Source organism: Chlamydotis macqueenii, chromosome 23 (genome assembly GCF_036417535.1).
Source record: "Chlamydotis macqueenii isolate bChlMac1 chromosome 23, bChlMac1.mat, whole genome shotgun sequence".
Taxonomy (NCBI): domain Eukaryota; kingdom Metazoa; phylum Chordata; class Aves; order Otidiformes; family Otididae; genus Chlamydotis; species Chlamydotis macqueenii.
This window is the reverse complement of record NC_141578.1, coordinates 1,966,054-1,984,207: the sequence shown is the minus strand read 5'-3', so window position 1 is coordinate 1,984,207 and position 18,154 is coordinate 1,966,054. Positions and strand designations below refer to the sequence as shown.

Below are 18,154 nucleotides of genomic sequence, written 5' to 3'. Positions count from 1 at the left end.
AGTCAGATGCAAACTTTATCTTCTCTCCTTACTGGGAGGTAACATCATGCCACTGAATCAACTGAGTTTGGCAAGTCAGAGGCACTTTAGATGAAGCCAAATTCACTGTTGATACATCAGCAGGAACCAGCTTTGGTGAAAGATCTCCTGCTGGTAAGAGACTGGCACCAGCTGTCTCAGAACTGACAGTGACACAAAGCACTTGCGGTAAACAGGGTTTCTCCTGTGAACAGCGCAATTTGCTGTGTAGGGTAAGAGATTCTAGAGGAACCTTATCGTACAAAGATCCTCCTTTGTGTAGTCCTACACTGCTGTTAACACAGCATCTTGATCAAAATCGCGTACTATCATGCTTTCCTAAATTCAGGTCTTACAACTCCTCTGAAAATTGGTTTCAGAGCATCAGTTTCCCAGTAACACCTACTGCTTTCAAGCACTGCTGGAGTCCCCACTGATTCCAAATTCACTTACTCTTCTGGCAGATGCAGTGAAGGAGTTGGGCTCGGGTGGCGGTATTTGCTCAGTGATGCTAGGCCTGGTTTCATGGCTGGAGTGGTTGGCAAAGGGCTCCTCCTTCCTTTCTACAATTTTAAACAAGAAGAGAAACCAAATTTTTCAGTATTGCACTTCCAAGGCCCCTTTTTACAATCACAGTCTGCACTAAACTCCCGTTCAGCGTTGCTGTGGCCTCAGTATGCCTTAGACCACAAAGACTACGTCAGTGCCAAGGCTAAGCACGGCTTTCTGCAAAGAGGCTTCCACTTACTGAAAAATACGATAGATATGTTTGTCAGGCAAAGCTTCTGAACTTCATCCCCATGGACAAGCAAACCTTTGCAGAAAGCACCTTAAGGAGGACAGATTCTTTGTTTATTCACAATTTTATTTCCTCTCAGGGATTCTTCCCCTTGTAAACTTGGGAAGAAAAGCAGAACACGCCATTCCTGCTGTAGTACGTGAGAACGCATTATAGCGCACGTCCCCGAGTGGGCCTGGGTTTCATTGCACGGGTCTGCTGCACTTGCTTATGCTGGTGGGCAGAATTTCTGGTCTTCCACAGCAAAATCCATTCTTCTACACAAAGCTAGGACTGATTCCCAAAAAAATCTTCAATAGAGCTCAAAGCAAGCTACGCAACCCTATCAAAGCTCACAGCTGACTCCCTGCTTGTTAGACAAGCGCAATCGTCCAGTATTCAGGTTTTTTTTTTTTTATGGATGCACCATGCTTGATGTAAGAACATCCACCAGACATGACCAGGGAGAGAGTAAGCAGAAACCGTGTCTCAGACAACAGGTTCAATTGACAGTAGTGCACCTACACCCACAAACCAATGTTTGCCTCTTGCAGCTATGAGTGCTTCACACAGTCATGGTTTTGAAAAAACAAAGCCATTTTAAGTGTAAGCACCCAAACAGTCCTAGCAAATGAGGTGTGTGCGGTGAATAAAGATCTCCTGTTACATATAAAAAGCAGTTTGGTATGGAGCATCTGTGAGCACGGCACCTTGGAGCGTGAAGATCAATCTTTCTGAAACAGGTGTTCTCACTCCTAGAAAACAGGATTCAAAGGACACGGAAAACAGAACAGAGCAAGCCGAGACCAACATTTAAAAATAACAGGCAGTTAGCAGGACTGACAGATCCAGAATTAAAGAAACAAAGATGTATCTCTCCTAGGAAGGTCTCAGCCACCTTCTCCTCCCACCTTTAAGATTTGGCTGGACAGCACATCTTGTCCAGACCGTGCTTTTGCTAACAAAGGTTGGACCAGATGATCCTTGAGGTCCCTTCCAAGCTGGTATTCTATACTTCTATGATTTGTGTCATCTCAGAACTTCCATCAAAGTCATCTAAACAGAGTATTTCATTTCCTGAGCCTCACACTCAGATGCATTACAGTTCCAAAGAGCCGTTTTAGGAAGGGGCAGTAGATTACCCATTCTCCTTGCAGGCCTGACTTGGCACACAGCTGTCCATGGAAATGTACACAGACAAAAAATTACATGCTTGCCATTTGCTGATTCCTTGGGAGTGAAGCCTGTCAAACACGGGAGAATCCTCGGCATCGCAGGAAGGGGAGAACAGCCCCGGCCTGACGGCCAGCAGGCTCTGCAGGCTGGGCTAGATGGCGACTGGTAGCCCGTTCTGGAAGTTTATAGTAGAGAGGCCAGCTTTTAAGGTCAAGCCTAATTACAAGGGCACAAGCTGAAGCGGTAACGACAGGCTGGAAAGGACTCTAACTGGGAGCAACGTGACTGAAAGGAGTCAATTGCAGAAGGACAGGCAAAAGTACCTCGTACCGGCAGCATGAGGCCGCATGGCCACAGGCACCGTTGTCTCCAGGGAAGGATCCCACATTTTATTTTACTAACATTTCGGCAGTAAACATTGGGAATTCCAGTAAGGGAAACTGGCAAGCATTAGTTCAATCTCCCCAAAACAGATTTGGTGAAACTGAAAATGTAGTTCTCTCATTTGGCATAAATATTACTTTCCTTAAGGGTTTTTTGGGGGGTTATTTAAAACAAACAAACAAACCAACCCCCAAAATTGAAAGCTTCTCTGGTCTGCTTTAATTCACAATAATTAGGTACTGTAATAGTTACCAGCACAGATAATGACCATAGAATTTTACGCTGATCTCTCTGGTTTATATACAACCCAATGCCAAACGGCTAATTGTCCTCAAGATGAATAAAATGGCTTGAATGCACTCAGCTTCCTTTGCTTGAAGAACACTAATTTCTTACAGACTGTAACAAACATTTATTGCATCCTGAGACCCTTCAAAACATACCTCAAAATAAACTTCGGTGTTATACTGCCAGCTTCTACTTTGTCCTGATTTATGCTCAATTGTCAAAAGAATTAATTTTTTTTTTGTTTAAAAAGACCACTCATAACAATATTTTGGCTTTTTTTTCCCCCTTCATCTGGGCTTTGGACACTTTGGAACAACAGCCACCTCCTATCTGCCCAGCACTGCTCAGAAGTACAAAGCTACGTGAATATTAAATTTCAGAAGAAAATGAAGAGGAATGAGGAAATAGTTCCATGTTTTCAAAAACATGCCTCCTGTATCCATCCAAGCATTTAAAATGTCTAGCAGATAATAAAGCATAATTGTTCTTTGAAATTAGTAATACTGTGACATTTATAATTTTCTACAAAAAGCTATTTTCATCCCTACTTAGCTTTGGAGTGGGCCGATGTTGTTAAGTCATGAATCTTGTTTCAAACAGAGTACCAAAAATGTGCACCCCATTCACACAGGCAACCACTGACAACGATGTCTGCATCCAGCTGGCCAAGCTCATGTTCATTTTATTGGAGATTTGTGAAGTTTACAAGGCAGGATTTCCATTCTGACTGAAATTTCTCAAAGGAGTCAATAATCTCTCTAGGAAAGGAGAGCACAGGTAACAAAAGCTGAAGCCTGATGCGTAATTTTTACTTGAATACTTTTTGTCTTTGATTTGTTTTAGCTTTAGCGGTTTGAAACGGATCAGTACAGTGTGCTTTGCTCAGTGAATTAACTTAATAAAAAGACCTGCTCTGGCTTTACACAAAATTTAATGCCAAGCGCTGTTGCACTTTCCTTGCTGAAGGATCTCACGCTGTTCCTGAGTCAGTGGAACAGCCCATCGCTCCGCTTCTGACAGCTACACACACGTTAGAGGTGGTTTGGGCAAGTTCCTCCTGTATTTACAGGAATTGGCACATAGCTACGCAGGGCTGCTCACCAGTAAAACTCTGATTTACAGAGCAAATAAATGCGACTTCTACTGCATGCCTGCTTTTGCCACTGACTTCACCACTGCATTTGCTTGATTTAAAAGCCAAAAGATAATTTCACCGTGTTACTGTCATACTCACATAGCTTTTGTAACTACTGGCTCCGCAAAGATTCTCAACACCTCTCCTACTGCGATAAACGCCGTAACGGATACAATCAGAACACAGGTGGCAGTTTTACTGGCACAAGAAGCAAGACAAAACTTTAAACTACACTTCTCTGCAAGGACTTATTTATTAGTATATTAGGATACAGGCCAAGCACATAGATGTTAAAAGTAGTTTAACCATTAGACACATCATAGTCCAAGATCCATCTCTGTTTGCAGAAGTATTAATGACACGTAAGTTTTAGCTTACTGTAAAAGTAAGTGTCTTTATTTAAACTTTCTGTGCTTTATAAATACGCTGTTTAAACTAATTAGGGAAGCCACAGAAATTATGGAAAAAGAATGGGAGTAAGATGCCAGCAATATGCTATGATGTAAAGGCTAACGTGATACGATGTATTTAATCCTTATTTTCCACTGGTTTGTAATTATTACACATCACAGTCAGAAAAAAGTTCCTCATCTTTACAGTTACACAGAACAGCTTCAGCCCTTCGTTTAACTTCTCTGTTTCTCTGACCCAAATACAAGAGGCTACTATCTTCCTAGATACTCAATTGCTTTCCTACCATCTTGCAGTAACTGAAGCATTCATCCTGAAACTGGCCAACACGGAAAAACCTACTGTTTAAGAACAACTGACCAACAGTGTGTTATCTTAAAACAAGTGAGCTGGAAGTAGGAATTAAAATACTATCCACAGCTTTTTTTTTGGAAAAATTATGCTGACCTGGGAGTCTGTGTTTAGATCACTTTTTTTAGTACACTAGCTACAGAGTTCTCCTTCTATACAAATACACTGGAAGTCAGACTTTCAGGATGTCTTTAACAACTAAGAAAAAAAAAAAAAAAAAAACACCCACAAAAAAACCCAACAAAAAAGCAGCAATTCTCAAACTGATCCCCTAATTTTGCTGGGCTAATTATTAAAACCAGAGTGTACTAAGTCTTACCTGACTCCTTTTCAGCATCTGATTCTGAAACTTCATCTTCTTCAGCTTCTTCCTCTTCTTCAGAACTAGAACTGCTAGAGTCCTTGTTCTCTTCCTCCATTTCCATGGACTTCAGCGTGTCTTCCTCATAAAGAATCTTCTCTTTGCTGCAAAACATAGACATTTTAACGACCACCAGGCAAGCGAGTTATTTCTGAGTTCTCCTACTAAGGAACACATAGGCATGATCTGCTCCATACCGAACGAGCAAAAGGACAGTCTACAGACTGAGCATCTGTGGTCTCTCTGTTCCTAGCGCAACACAACCCTTCAGCTGGGCTGTATGGCTCTGCAGCTGCAGAGGTGCAGTTCTCAGCCCAAAGGTCAAACTGATGCTCAGCTAGTGCAGAGGCTGGGGGACCAAGCACCAGCCCAACTCCTTGTTCTACCATGCAGTGAGTAGGTTAAGCAGCAGTTAAAATTGTATTTGAGAGAGCTCAAATGTAAAATAAACCATGAAATGAACAGCAGTGAACTTTTTTTAAACCAGCTGAGGCCAGCTGACTGCTAACAGACAAAGCTGGTCTCCCATTACTCTCTGTGCAGCTTCTTTTCAACAAAGAGACATACTTGGGGAAGAGTCCGCTCTGAGGCTTGCCGTTCATGTCAGCTTCAATTAGCTTATTCCTCGTCTCCTTCTCACTTCGCAACTGTCAAAAAGTCCAAGAAGATTGGAGAAAGAATGAAAACAGACATCTTAACAAGCCACCTCAGCACAATCCAATAATTACCACAGCATAAGGTCATCCCAGCCTCGTTAGACGGAAAATGCTGTGGATTTATTTAACAAGCCAATCCAACAGACACACATTTGCAGGAGCACTGGATGTCTTGGACTAGAGCTGCAGAAGGGCAGAGCTTCGCACCCAGCATGTTCTTAGCCTCAAGCTGCAGTTTAATAAAACCTTCAGAGAAGTCTGCAGCAGCCCCTGCTGAGACACGGAGTCAAATCCTGACTTCCAGAGTGCTGCCCTGCATCTGCCCGTGCAGACAGAGCGCTGGAGGGCTGTCCGCATGTGTTGGTATGCCCATGAAACCAGGCCAGAATCCGTTTGAAATGTGCTGTCTCTGTAGCTGTTATTTACTTGCTCTCAGCGGGAGGCATTCAAATACGTCCCATACAGGCCACCGACGGATCTCCCCTGAGGATGGGTCACCTCTTAAATCTCTCAAACACCAGCATAAGCCACTGCACAAAAGCACCCGTGATGACTGCAGCAGCTGGAATATTTTGGTCACAGAGAAGCAATATGAATTTTGTCAGCATTGACAGACAAAACAGTAACCAAAAAAATTGTTTCACACCTTCTAAAAGCACAGACACAGTTGAGGTAGAAAGAGGACGGCAACTAGAGGCTCACTTTTAAGGCCGCCTCTCTTGTGTCATGTCTAGCCTAGTTATTCTTTCTCTTTTGATAGAGCTGACACTAGGCACAAGAAGCAAAAGCTCTGCAAATTCTGAATGTGGGAAAAGCTACACGGGGTCCGGCTAAGAGCCAAGATGTAGGGTACAGCTTGTCATTAAACAGAAGAAACTGCTGGAGTACAGCGAAGGGAAGCGCAGGAAACAGCCTGCTCCATTCAAAGGTAATTCAGAGATTGGGGAAAAAAATCCAAACCCAAATCAAATGAATCGCTTCCTGCAAAAAAAAAGCCCTTCTTCTCTCCAATGACAGTAGCAAACCTTTTAGCAAGGACATACTGTTCCGCTACAAGGTTTAGATTAAACAAATCTGATTTGAGAGCCATTTTGAATAATGCACTCAGAGGAAAGTTGTGGAACTGCCTATTTAATCCTTAACAAATTTAAGTTTTCTATTTAAGTGATAAAAACAGTGCGTGATAAACACACATAATAAAACGGCGTTTCTATTAAAAAACCATATCCACTAAAAAAAAAAAAAAAGTGTGATAAAATCTGGATTCTTCTCTTCTGGCTTGCTACACTCATTTAACAAACGGAGAAGGCCTTTATATAGCGCTGCTATATAGAGAACCATGGGGGCTGCTAGCCCCTGCAAAGCCAGCCTAAAAATGGGCTAGCACCCAGCCAAAACCAATTCTTGCCGTTGTTTTGCTTTTTCTACTTCTTCTCTTCTGAGGAGTGCAGTTATCTGCAGAACCCTGGTGTAGTGAGATAGGAAGAAATCCAAAACACAACACTGATAGTATTTATCAACACCCCATTTAGGGAGAAGCCGATTAATTTTTTAAAAGTTTCTGTGAATGTTAAGGATGCTATTTAAGGATGACAGCAGCTGTGTTATGATCAGAGCTTGAGTTCTACCACCCACATTGTCAGTTCCTCAAAATACTGTACTGGGTTTTATCAGCAGTGGTCTCATTATGTCTGTTTCTGAATCCAATGTTTTAAATGGTACTTACTGATTTTTATTCTTTTTAAAGAAGAAACAGGCAAAAATGCAATCCAAAACTAACTTTCCGGCTTGATGACTGGCTTTACCTTGATCAAGATGTATTTTTCCTTTCCTTTTTTATGCCAAATTTCTGCTTATAACTCTTTCCACTATCTCCATTGCATTGTGAAATGTCAATTTAACATGGTTTTGAAATAATCATTTTTTTTTTTTGAGTCCAGAATTCACTGACATTTATAATTTCTTCTCACTCAAAAGTCATGGTAACAGATCTCTCTCTCTCAACACTAACAGCCTATTTCCTTAGATGCCAACTCAAAGCTGACTTGAGTAATCACTCATTAAGAAAAGAGCAGTTTGATGCTAGCGAGCTTGCCAGGTAACAAAACCAACTGCAGAATAATAACAATTTCAAAGATGAACTATACATTCCTTCCCAGTTTACATAATTCTGCATGTATGCATGCTACTGACCTTCTTGATGCAGTTATCCACTTTTCTAGATTTCTAGCTGTTAAAAATACCGGTGTAAATACTGATTCCAAATTACTAACAACAAAAAAAAAAAAAGCTAGGTCTCAGCTTCCTGTGCCTGTTGACGCCATATGTCTTTGAGAACACTCATGCCTAAAAACGTAATTGGAGAGGTGGAAAATGATCTGCCAGAAACTCACCACAGTCTGTTTCTTTTGCAGCATTTCTAAATGCTCAACTAGTCCCTCGTCAGCCACGTCGAACGGCGTCTGGCCCTGATGCAATGAGAGAAGACAAGAGATACCCAATACGGCACGGTGTTAATATTCCAGAAAAGCACTGTTTACCAGTGAAGAACAAAAGTGAACATGATCCACACCCTCCCTCCCCAACCGCTGCGAAACATGCTCCCTTTCACTCCCGAGTAGGGAAAGCCACGCGACAGTGATGGCAGCTTTATGACTCAATCCACGTTCCCAGCAACCTTCATCCTTGAAGTGCAGTCCCCCAGTTGCTGCTGCTCAAATCTAACAGCCAGGACTAACACATCTGAGTTTCTAGGTTTCCAAAAAGGACGCTCTTGTACTGAGAAGGAATGTGATCAACCTGTTCTAATGTATCACTGTGTATTTGAACCCTTAAAAGGCTGCCAAATCATCAACAGGCCAAAAAATTTGGGAGCCATCTCCACATCCATGGGCATTTACAAAATAAAACAAACCAGAAAAATTACTTTGGGGCACAAAACAAGAAATCAGTTACATTTTCACCACAACTAAACTTATAACCACCATTTAATTAACAACAGATAACAAAATCTGATGGCTAGTGACCAAATAAATGCAGGTTGCCTTGGCCATCTGACCTAGCAAAGTAACAGTCCTTGCCTGGGAAGAGCAGGTAATGCAGCAAACTGTGTCTGTTTCTTTTCAAGTCTAGCACAATACAAAACCCACACACATTCTGAACACTTTGAAAAAGCATCTGATTGCACTTAAAACAAAAAAGATTCCTCGTATTTTGGATGCCAAAGAGCTCACCATGCTAAAATGGCTCCTTCTCATAGAGCACCTCTTGTACATCGGTTTCCAGTACCGCCAGATGCACCCAAACCATGCAGTGCCACATTCCTCTTTTCAAATTATCTCGCCTGCTCTCACTCCCCAGTTGTTCCAACCTCATTTCCTCCCCCAGAAGCAGCCAGGGCACAACTGAATCCGCTCCTGCAGATCCCGAATCCTGTGCACAGACACTGCCTGGGCACCGCAGCAGGGAGGGGAACACAAAGAACAGCTCTGCTCAAGCACACACCAGCTCTTGAAAATCCACAGGCTCTTCAAGGAAAAACTATTAGGATGGAAGAGGAATTCCACCCCCCCCCTTTTTTTTTTTCTTCTATTCTGATTTTTTTTACTAATTTCTCACAAATCTGAGTCAATTTTTCAATTTCCCTTTTTATGACAAATATAGTAGAACAGGAAGAATTTAAAGCTGCCAGTTTCTCCAGGGTTCACTAGTTTTCAGTGCCTTATACCTTAATATTAGCATATTAGCTTGCACTCCAAGACTGCCTTTTTTTGTTGTTGTTTAATTTGCCAGGATTACAAACGGGAAGACACAGATTAGCCCCTATCCTTTCTTACAATCTCGATCCTTAAGTTTAATCACTGATCTTTTCCAGGAATACTTGAAATCTTTTCTGCCTTCCTCCAGTCAAGGCTCTTCATTTTCTGATGCTTTTAAATGCTCCAGCGCACGCGCTAGCAGAGCTGCTCACCATGTAACTTTGCCATGGCGTTGGATCAAGTGGTAGGGAACAAAGTTGATACTCTCCTGGCCATAAAATACATTGCATAAGTTGTGCCAGCATCTGCGCGTACTAACCAGCTTGTTCCTGATGTCCATATCGCACAGCGCCTCAGCCAGGATGGAGCAGGCTTCCTTCACTCCCCAGTGTGCAGCAGCATGGAGCGGAGTCCAGCCATCGTTGTCCTGGACGTTCAGATTAAACCCAGCCTGGATCAGGAGCCTGAGGAAAGAAGCAATATTGATTTCTGCCAACCTGAGAACTTCTCGACCTAGAAGAGTTCACACCGCGAGCCACAGAGTAGGCAGCATGGTTCACAATAAGGCAGTAGTTTCTGAACTTGTTTATTCACCTAAGCAACATCCCACTCAATGTGTTTGCAGCTGTAACAGAAAAGGGCAGTAAACGAAAAGTGACTTCGCTGTAAAACCTGCTGGAACAAGTCTCATTGATGAGGTTTCCTTTCAGCATGTCCTACACTGGGAGAACACCTGAATTTCTAATCTGGCATCGGCGACTCAGCCTGAACTCCTGCTCCAACGGACAAGAGACACCAGATTCACTCAGGCACTAAGTGAACAAACATCTCTGCAGGCTGTCGTCTCCGTGACAAGGAGCCAAGCACAGCACCTACATGAAGAGGACATCTGGTAACTGGAGCTCAGTCTTGGTTCTACCAGAGAAGGCGGCTGCACTGTAGGAACGGTCCACAGGAGACAAGGCCAGCAGGACTGCCAGCAACATTACTGTGATTGCCAGATGTGAAATTTGTAAGTTAAAAACCCCACATTTGGGTTAAACAACTCAAATTGCATTTTTGCAGACAAGCCCTTGCGCAGTTAAAGCAAATCCTACCCAAGCGAACCTGCCTGGGAACACCCTCGTGTTAGTTACTGCTGTGCACCTTCCACCCACTCCCTTCTCAATCAGACCAGAGCGCTAGTGTTTCACAGCATCTGGAGAGTGAATATTTAAAACCAAAACAAACAGAAGGGAGTCGATTGTAGTCTGAAGCTTCAGAGACATATGCACACCAGTATGTCAGTGATCAGACGAAAGTACTGGGCGGCTCATGTATCAAAACTGACTATTATCCAAGTTGCTTAAATATTGAAGAACATCCCAGGAGAATTCTACAAGTCTGGTAAAACTGCTTCTGAAAATTTCCATCGTGGGAAGTTCCACCATCCAGAGCCACCTTCCTCCAGCACAAGGGAAATCCAGAACAACCTCAGAATTGCATCGGCAGTTTTGAAACTCCTGCAGCTTTACACCAATGCATTACTGTGCTAAAGAAAACACAGTGATCTTGGTGGCAGTAGTGTGTTTCTCTGTGAACTAAATTTTAAATTAGATGCTGATTTTATGTTGATTTTCCAGCTGGCAAAAGGCAGGAAGATAGCTGCTAAGAGACTCAAGGTCACAGAGAAATTCCACCTCTCATTTGAGAGTTAGCTAGCTCCTGGCTTTCAGCCCCTTTGGTTTAAGTTACTGAAGCTTTGTATTTGAACTTACAGGGTGGCCATAAAATCCACAAGAGCGGAACAATGTCAGCTCTCTGTGAGATCTGTTTATCACTCTAACAAGTAATGCCAAGGAGTAGCTGTCCAGAACTCGTCACCCTGCAAACACTGAACACAGCCAACACTGACAAGCGTTGGACATACAGCCCTCCACTGAAAGTCCACGGGACCAACACCTCAGATTCAGGAGATATTACATTTCTGTTCCACATGAGCTGTCTTAGATCAGTGTTCTGGGGCACGGTGCAGGCACAGACAGCTCATAACTCAATTATAAGCTTTAATGAATTAATACAAATAGGAAACACGGGGAACAACAAAATTACAAGCACTTGATAAGAAACAGCTCTTGCACATCAAGTCATGCCAATTAAAACTAGGAAATCAAGGATCAAGATAGAGGAACACTTCCAGAAAGGATTTTCATGTGGGCGACACAGCAACCTTGCTGATGGTCACGGGCAGCTCCACCCATACACAAAGAGCAGAGCAGAAAGTATTGCTGGAAGTCTTAATTTGGCCTTAGCTGTACAAATACGAATGCTTTATCCCCAGGAAGGACTACACTGGGCAAGTTCACGTCCATAAAAAGCTTGCGAGTGCCAGAGCAGTAGAAGCAGAACTGTCACGTGCTGGAATCCCTCTGCCACTGCTGACGGCTGCAGGAGCGGGAGCATCAAGGAGCAGGGGACAGCGAGATGGGGTGGACGCTGCATTTTTCCACTAGACTGGTCATGTAAACTGCGGGGCGTTTGGGACTGTCATCCAGCACATACTGTCACTTTGGAGGCTGAAATTGTACTTTTATGCCCTCATACTGTTTAACTTGCTCGTCCTAGAACTATTACTCTGACTCATCCTAAAACTATTCATTCTAACTCAGGTCTCTCTCTCTGAAAAGCTTTCATCATTTTAAAGGCCTAGAGGTATGGAAGGGAATCTTCCAGGCCTTACGTATTTCCCAGTGAACCTCTGTGGTTGGGCACATGAATCTACAGAGCCTTTTGAGAAACAGCAGCCTGAAAGTCTCAGAAACAAACTACTCTCAGCTGTAAAGCTGGATGTGTTCCTTAGGAAAACCAGTCTCAATTCACTGCATCAGCCCTGGGACGGAGCTCCTACCTCATGACTTCAGAGTAGCCCTTTGCCGCAGCAACGTGAAGAGCCGTGGCACCTGTTCGAGGCTGCTTGATGTCTTCGATTCTCCCACTGTTCAGCCACTGCCGGGCATCCTGCAGCATTTGCTGCTCCTCTTCTTTTCTTGCCAGGTCTAGGTCTACACCTAAGGGGGTGGAGCACAGAAGAAGAGATTCTCATGTACTTGTTAAACTTACCCTATGTTTCATTTCCGATACAGCATTAGTAAACTATCTGCAATCTCCCATTAAAAAAGAAATTAAAAAAAATCAGCAAAAGCATTTTCTAGGAGCTGGGAGAACTCCTGCATCCTTGACAGAGACTTCAAAGCTGTCTCACTTGAAAAAATCTGAAAGTTGAGCCACTGATTGCAAATCAGCCCAACTAACTACTAGGTCAACTGTGAACTATGGGTGGAAGGACTGCATTCTAAATATGCAGTGTCCCAGGTGGAAATAAAGTCTGATAATAGCTTAAGAAACCAAATTAAACTACAGTGAGCATATAATCTACAGTGAAGATCTGAAGAGATGATCCTAAGACGTCTCCTGCAAGAGCAGCATGACCCCAACTGTATGCTCTCTCAAAATTCAGCACAATCTGCAAGCTGCACATATAGATCTGTACTGCACCAGAGCTATTCATGCTAGGCATGCCAAAAGAAATAGTGAGTTAATTCCACTGAGCAGCAAACCACCACATTCTGACAAAACACCATGCTAAATCATTTTGGGAAAAAATGCGAAAAAATTCTATGCGGACGGCTTAAGAGATCTGCTTTAGATGTAGTCAGATCAAGTCAGTTCATCAATACACACATCTGGTATGACAGAGACACGGACTGCGGGGCTTTCCGATAACAGGAGGGACAAGTTCCTTACCCTAGGAAGCAACTGCCATGGTGCAGAGGCCAGGCGGCTCTAGCTGATGGGCTGTGTCAATTGTCACTAGACCGACAATGGGCGAAACTATTTAAGATTTGTTTTTGTAAGCGGAGTTTTCATGATAACAAGGTCATGTAAGGACAATAGATCAGAAGTACAATACAGCTCCACACAAGATTAATCAGATGAGAGCTCACTGACTCAGGAAAAATGATGAAGGTGAAGATCATGGTTTTAAAATAGAGGGGGGCAGATTCAGATTAGATATTAGGAAAAAATTTTTTACACTGAGGGTGGTAGAACATTGGAACAGGTTGCCTAGAGAGGCGGTGGATGCCCCATCCCTGGAAACATTCCAGGCCAAGTTGGCCGGGGCTCTGAGCAACCTGATCTGGTTGGAGATGTCCCTGCTCGGTGGTGCAGGGGGGTTGGACTGGGTGGGCTTTAACAGTCCCTTCCAACCTAACCATTCTATGATTCTATGACAAATCTCAAAAATCAAGAAAGGTGTTGAAAAGCAACTGTCCCTACAGATTAGTTCTTTCAGTATAAGAATGACATGATTTCCAATTAAATCATGGGGCATTAGGTTTAAAACAGAACAAAAGAAAACACTTAACTGAGCCTGAGCTGTGAAACCCACTACCGCAGGATGTTGCGAGGATTAAAAGTACAACCAGCTTCAGAACAAGGATTAGACAAATTTGTAGTTATTAAACATAATGCTACATGTCAGGAGTTCCCAAGAAGGACTGCACAGTTCATGAAACAGAAAGCCACAGGGGATTCACGAGTACGTAGAAAGCCCATCTGGCTCAGGAATTCCTTGTGGCACAGTGGCTGGAGGCTGGGAAAATGCGAGGGGAATCACGCACACTTGTCCTGCTGTTACAGTTTGCAGCAGGCATCTGCTTACAGCTCCTGTTGAAGGCAGGCTACAGAGCCGGATGGACGCTTATTTAAAGTTTATACCGCATTTTCTCCAGCAGCTATGATCCTTTTAAACTGTGTCAATGGGAAGCTTCTCAGTGGAGACAGATGGTTGTTTCAGGGCATCTTAGCAGGATGTCACTCATGTGGTGAAGCAATGAAAAAGCCATGCAGAATCCCAAGAAGTGTCAGGGAAAACATCTGCAGCTGAGGCAGAATTGCTGCCTTAATGGCCTGTAAGGTTTCAACCACGTTATTACCATGTACAGTTCTTGACAGCCACTTTAAAGAGAGACAAGTTACACTGGTGTAAAGAAAGGATCTTTGTCTTTCTGGGCATCCAAGGAAGCCTGACTGCAGAGAGGAAACAGGCACGGTTTGGACAGTCCAGTAAAACAAGCGCTGACTGCAGACACAATTCTTCTTTTTAAATATGTGAGCAGACTAAATAAGGGAGAAGGGCTACTAAGCTTATTTCAAAGTGGAGGGAAAAGAGGAACAACATAACAATAATCTTGTCCCAAAAATCACTGAACTAGAAAGTGAAAAGTTTCTGTTTACCAGCAGGAACATGATCCTACATCAGCTTTCCAAGAGGAACACCAACACAAATAACAACGAGGTCTCAGCTGGACAGCTACAAACTCATCAGTGGAACAGTACACGGTTGACAGAGTAGCAAGGGAGTGACCTCTTCCTAACCATACCTGAAAATAGCTTCAAGAATAAAAGTAACCACCATGTGCCAAGCAGAATACATCTGTTAGAGAGGACTGGATTAAATCCAGCAGGCAAACCCCAACACCAACCTGCAGTCATAAAACAATCTGGACTGGAAAGAATCTTTGGGGGTCTGTAGCCCAAATCCCTGCTCAAAGGAGGGTAACATCAAACCCGGATCAAATTGCTCAGAGCTGAATGCAGCTGAGTTTTGACTACCTCCAGTGATGGAGATTCCAAAGATTCCTTGGGTCTCTGTTCCAGTATTGTAGTACCTTCCTGGGAAACATTTTTCCCCGTATATATATACACACATGCACTCTGAATGGCCCTTGTTCAAACCTATGACTTTTTCCTCTCATCCTCTCACTTTGCAGCTCTGAGAAGAGTCTGGCTCCATTGCCTCTATGGCCTCCCTCAAGGTAGCGCAGGACAGCAGCTGGATCCCCCTGCCAGTCTTCCCTTCTCAAGCACAAATACGCAGTCTGTATTTCTCCAGTGTGGACAGTCAATTGGCTGTATCGGCTCAATTTGTCTCACTTCATCACTTCCCACACAGCTGGTATAAATGCATCCTTCAAATAAATTCTAGATGAACGTCATAGGTAGAATTTTAACTTCTCACACATATGTACAGACACCTAACCACTCACAGATGAAATCATGAGTACAAAGAAAATGTTACACTGACAAAGCATTTCTTAGTTATAACCCAAGTTACACTGTCCAAGACATTTCTTCTACCAGTGCTGTTCTTGCAGGGACAGGCCAGAGAGCAGCCCCTCAGACAGGCATACCTGAGGAGAAGGGGGACACAGCAGTGCAGATGGGCTGCAGAAGTTGTCTAGGGTAGCGTCAGGATAAAGCAGGTCACTCCAGGCCAGGCACTCTCATTTCCTGGTCCCTACTCTTGGCAGGGCCGTAAATCTCACCTCTGTATTATCAAGTCTTAGTGAAACAAGACTTTTCACTGATACCAGAGGTCAGAATTAAACCTCACTTTAAAAGCAAACAGATCTAATGAATCAGGTTCCAGGGTTTCAGTACTGTGGTGTCTTGCTTCGAAGAATCCTAAAGACAGAGGCAGCACACCACAAACCTTCTGCATCTGTTCCACTGTTCTGCTACCAAAGCAAAACTTGTCTGCTGCCTCTTGGGCCAGATTTCAGATCTCTTCACCTGCAGACACTAAGCCAACAGAATTTTCTTATAGAAACTCATAAGTGGTCTAACTTTCTCATATTCAATCCTGCTACTGATTTACCTTGTTTCTTTACTTGTTCCAGAAGCAGGTCCTTCATGGCTGCTTCCTCTGCGATGTCAGACGGGACTTCACCTTCGCTGTTCACAGCCGCCACGTTGGCTCCGTGACTAATTAAGTACCTACGTGAATGAGACCCATACCAACACATTAGACCTTGTGTGCAGGCTTCACTGCGACTTACACAGTAAATCAAGTAGCCAAATATTTGGTTCTGCTTTCTCATTCAAGTTCAGTTACCAACTGAGTACCTTATTCTTACCAAATTTATAGACTAAAAAAAAGTTCACTGTTAAATGTCAGGTCCCTTGTCAATGGCCCAGAGTTTTTGTTTCTCTACAGCTATTTGAATATCCCTAATTCTTGCACTAATTTGATTGATTATGCTTCCCCCCCTCCAAAGGAAATAATAATAATTTTTTAAAAATATAAGCCAAGCCATTATAAATGTTTTAATTTGTCTTTTTATAACTACACCAAAAGTTCACTCAAGAACAATTGTCTTCTTCAGCTTGTACATCTTGTAACCAGTAAAATTCTGGGAAGTAAATCAAGTACCTTTTAAACACACAAATAGGAGGGTGAGGTTGTTCAGTTTTAAAATTTATTTTTAATGCCTTTGAGAAACAGTTATCAAGTATCCAAATTTCGGTAACTTTTTGGTAGCTGTGGTGGACTAAATACATAAGCATGGTAAAGAATAACATCATCTTTCATTTGAAGGACTAGTATTTGGGAAGAAGAAAAAGCAAACTGATAAAAGATCATCCAACGAGCTAAGAACTGTTCCAGGAGGAGAACAAAAACCAGAAACACATGAGCTTTGGATATTTTTTTTTTTTTGTTAGAATATATTGTAGAGGACTATCTTGAGAAATACCACTGTTTTCCCTTATTCTCCCAGCCTACAATGCAGCCTTTACCTCAGAAAAAATATTTCTGTTAGAAAACCACCACATACGTTTGCCTATTCTTTGGGTCCAGTTATTCTAGCACTGTATTTGAGCAGCTCTCAAACTCTCAGAGCAACTTGCTGGCGCACAAGTAGTCTGGTATCAGTATCTTCTCTGGAACAAATGGACTATTAGTCCTTTGTGAGCATAAGGAACGCTCCGATCAGATGTTATTTCAAACCTTGGAATCAGAAACTGTGCCAAGAGTCAAATCTTTCTTGGGAGTCACTCATAGCAGGTTACTGCTTTGCTTTAAATGTCTGCTGGACAAAACTCTCAGTTATACTTACTGTCTCCTCTTTCATATATATTTTATGTTTGTACTCACTAGATTAGATAATCTCTCTACAGCAGGCCACAGAATTTCACCTGGTTATGTCCAAACTGGGGCCAATATCTTCTGTTGTAAACAAACCAAAACAAATACAACAAGACAATGCTCTGATTTTGAGTTAAGTAACAAGCAGTTACTTATATCTACTTCTCCATCTTTTGTCAGACAGTATGCAAGAAACAGAAACGTAAGATCTAAATGTGAAGGAAAAGGAATGACGCTGTTGGCGTACGGGTGACTCTGGAGCCCAGAATATCGCATTTCTCTCTCGAAAGTCTCCATGCAACTGCAGTACGGCCTCACATAGGCCTGTCTACGGTCAGAAAATGTAGTCGCTTTGCCAAGCCTCTAAACAAGGGTAAGCACTGGTGCAGTCCCCCTTTGAATTGTTTTATAGTACGCCACGTATCTACACTTGGGGTTTACACCAGAATAGCTGTATGCATGTAATTACACTAACATACATTTTGTACAGAAACAGGATTCTTTTCAGTTAAGAGGAATAAAATCCCAAATCACTCTTAGGTAACAACTAAAATTCTACATGTGCTTCCCACTGACAGAAGTGCAGAGCAAAGCCAGTCAGCAGCAGCAGAGCTGTGCCTCCTTACACGTCTCTGTGTCAGTGTGCCTGCCTGTCAGCCGTCGTGTTTCCCTTTTGCTTGGCATTTTAGCTAAAGAATCTAATGAATTGTAAGTCACCGTAACGGGATCAGCAACCCCAAAAAGGCAGTTAGTTGCACACTCCACCTTAATCCTCACAAATTAAGAACTCAGTGACAGGAGAAATGCATCTATTTTCAGCATGGCTTCCCAAGATGTTGTATAAGTCTCAGAGCATCAATCGCTTATGT

General features: G+C 42.8%; 1 protein-coding gene across 6 annotated transcripts in view; it reads right to left on the bottom strand.

Moving 5' to 3' along the window:
* Positions 1–18,154, bottom strand: part of PPP1R12B (protein phosphatase 1 regulatory subunit 12B) — a 125,754-nt gene that overhangs the window by 75,938 nt on the left and 31,662 nt on the right. For all 6 annotated transcript variants that reach the window (XM_086765488.1, XM_086765486.1, XM_086765487.1 and 3 more), the window contains exons 3-9: positions 16,017–16,135; positions 12,204–12,363; positions 9,636–9,780; positions 7,952–8,026; positions 5,470–5,549; positions 4,861–5,006; positions 472–581 (exon numbers count right to left, since the gene is read on the bottom strand). In XM_086765488.1, the coding sequence (XP_086621614.1) occupies positions 472–581; positions 4,861–5,006; positions 5,470–5,549; positions 7,952–8,026; positions 9,636–9,780; positions 12,204–12,363; positions 16,017–16,135 (835 nt within the window). The remainder of the gene's footprint in view (positions 1–471; positions 582–4,860; positions 5,007–5,469; positions 5,550–7,951; positions 8,027–9,635; positions 9,781–12,203; positions 12,364–16,016; positions 16,136–18,154) is intronic.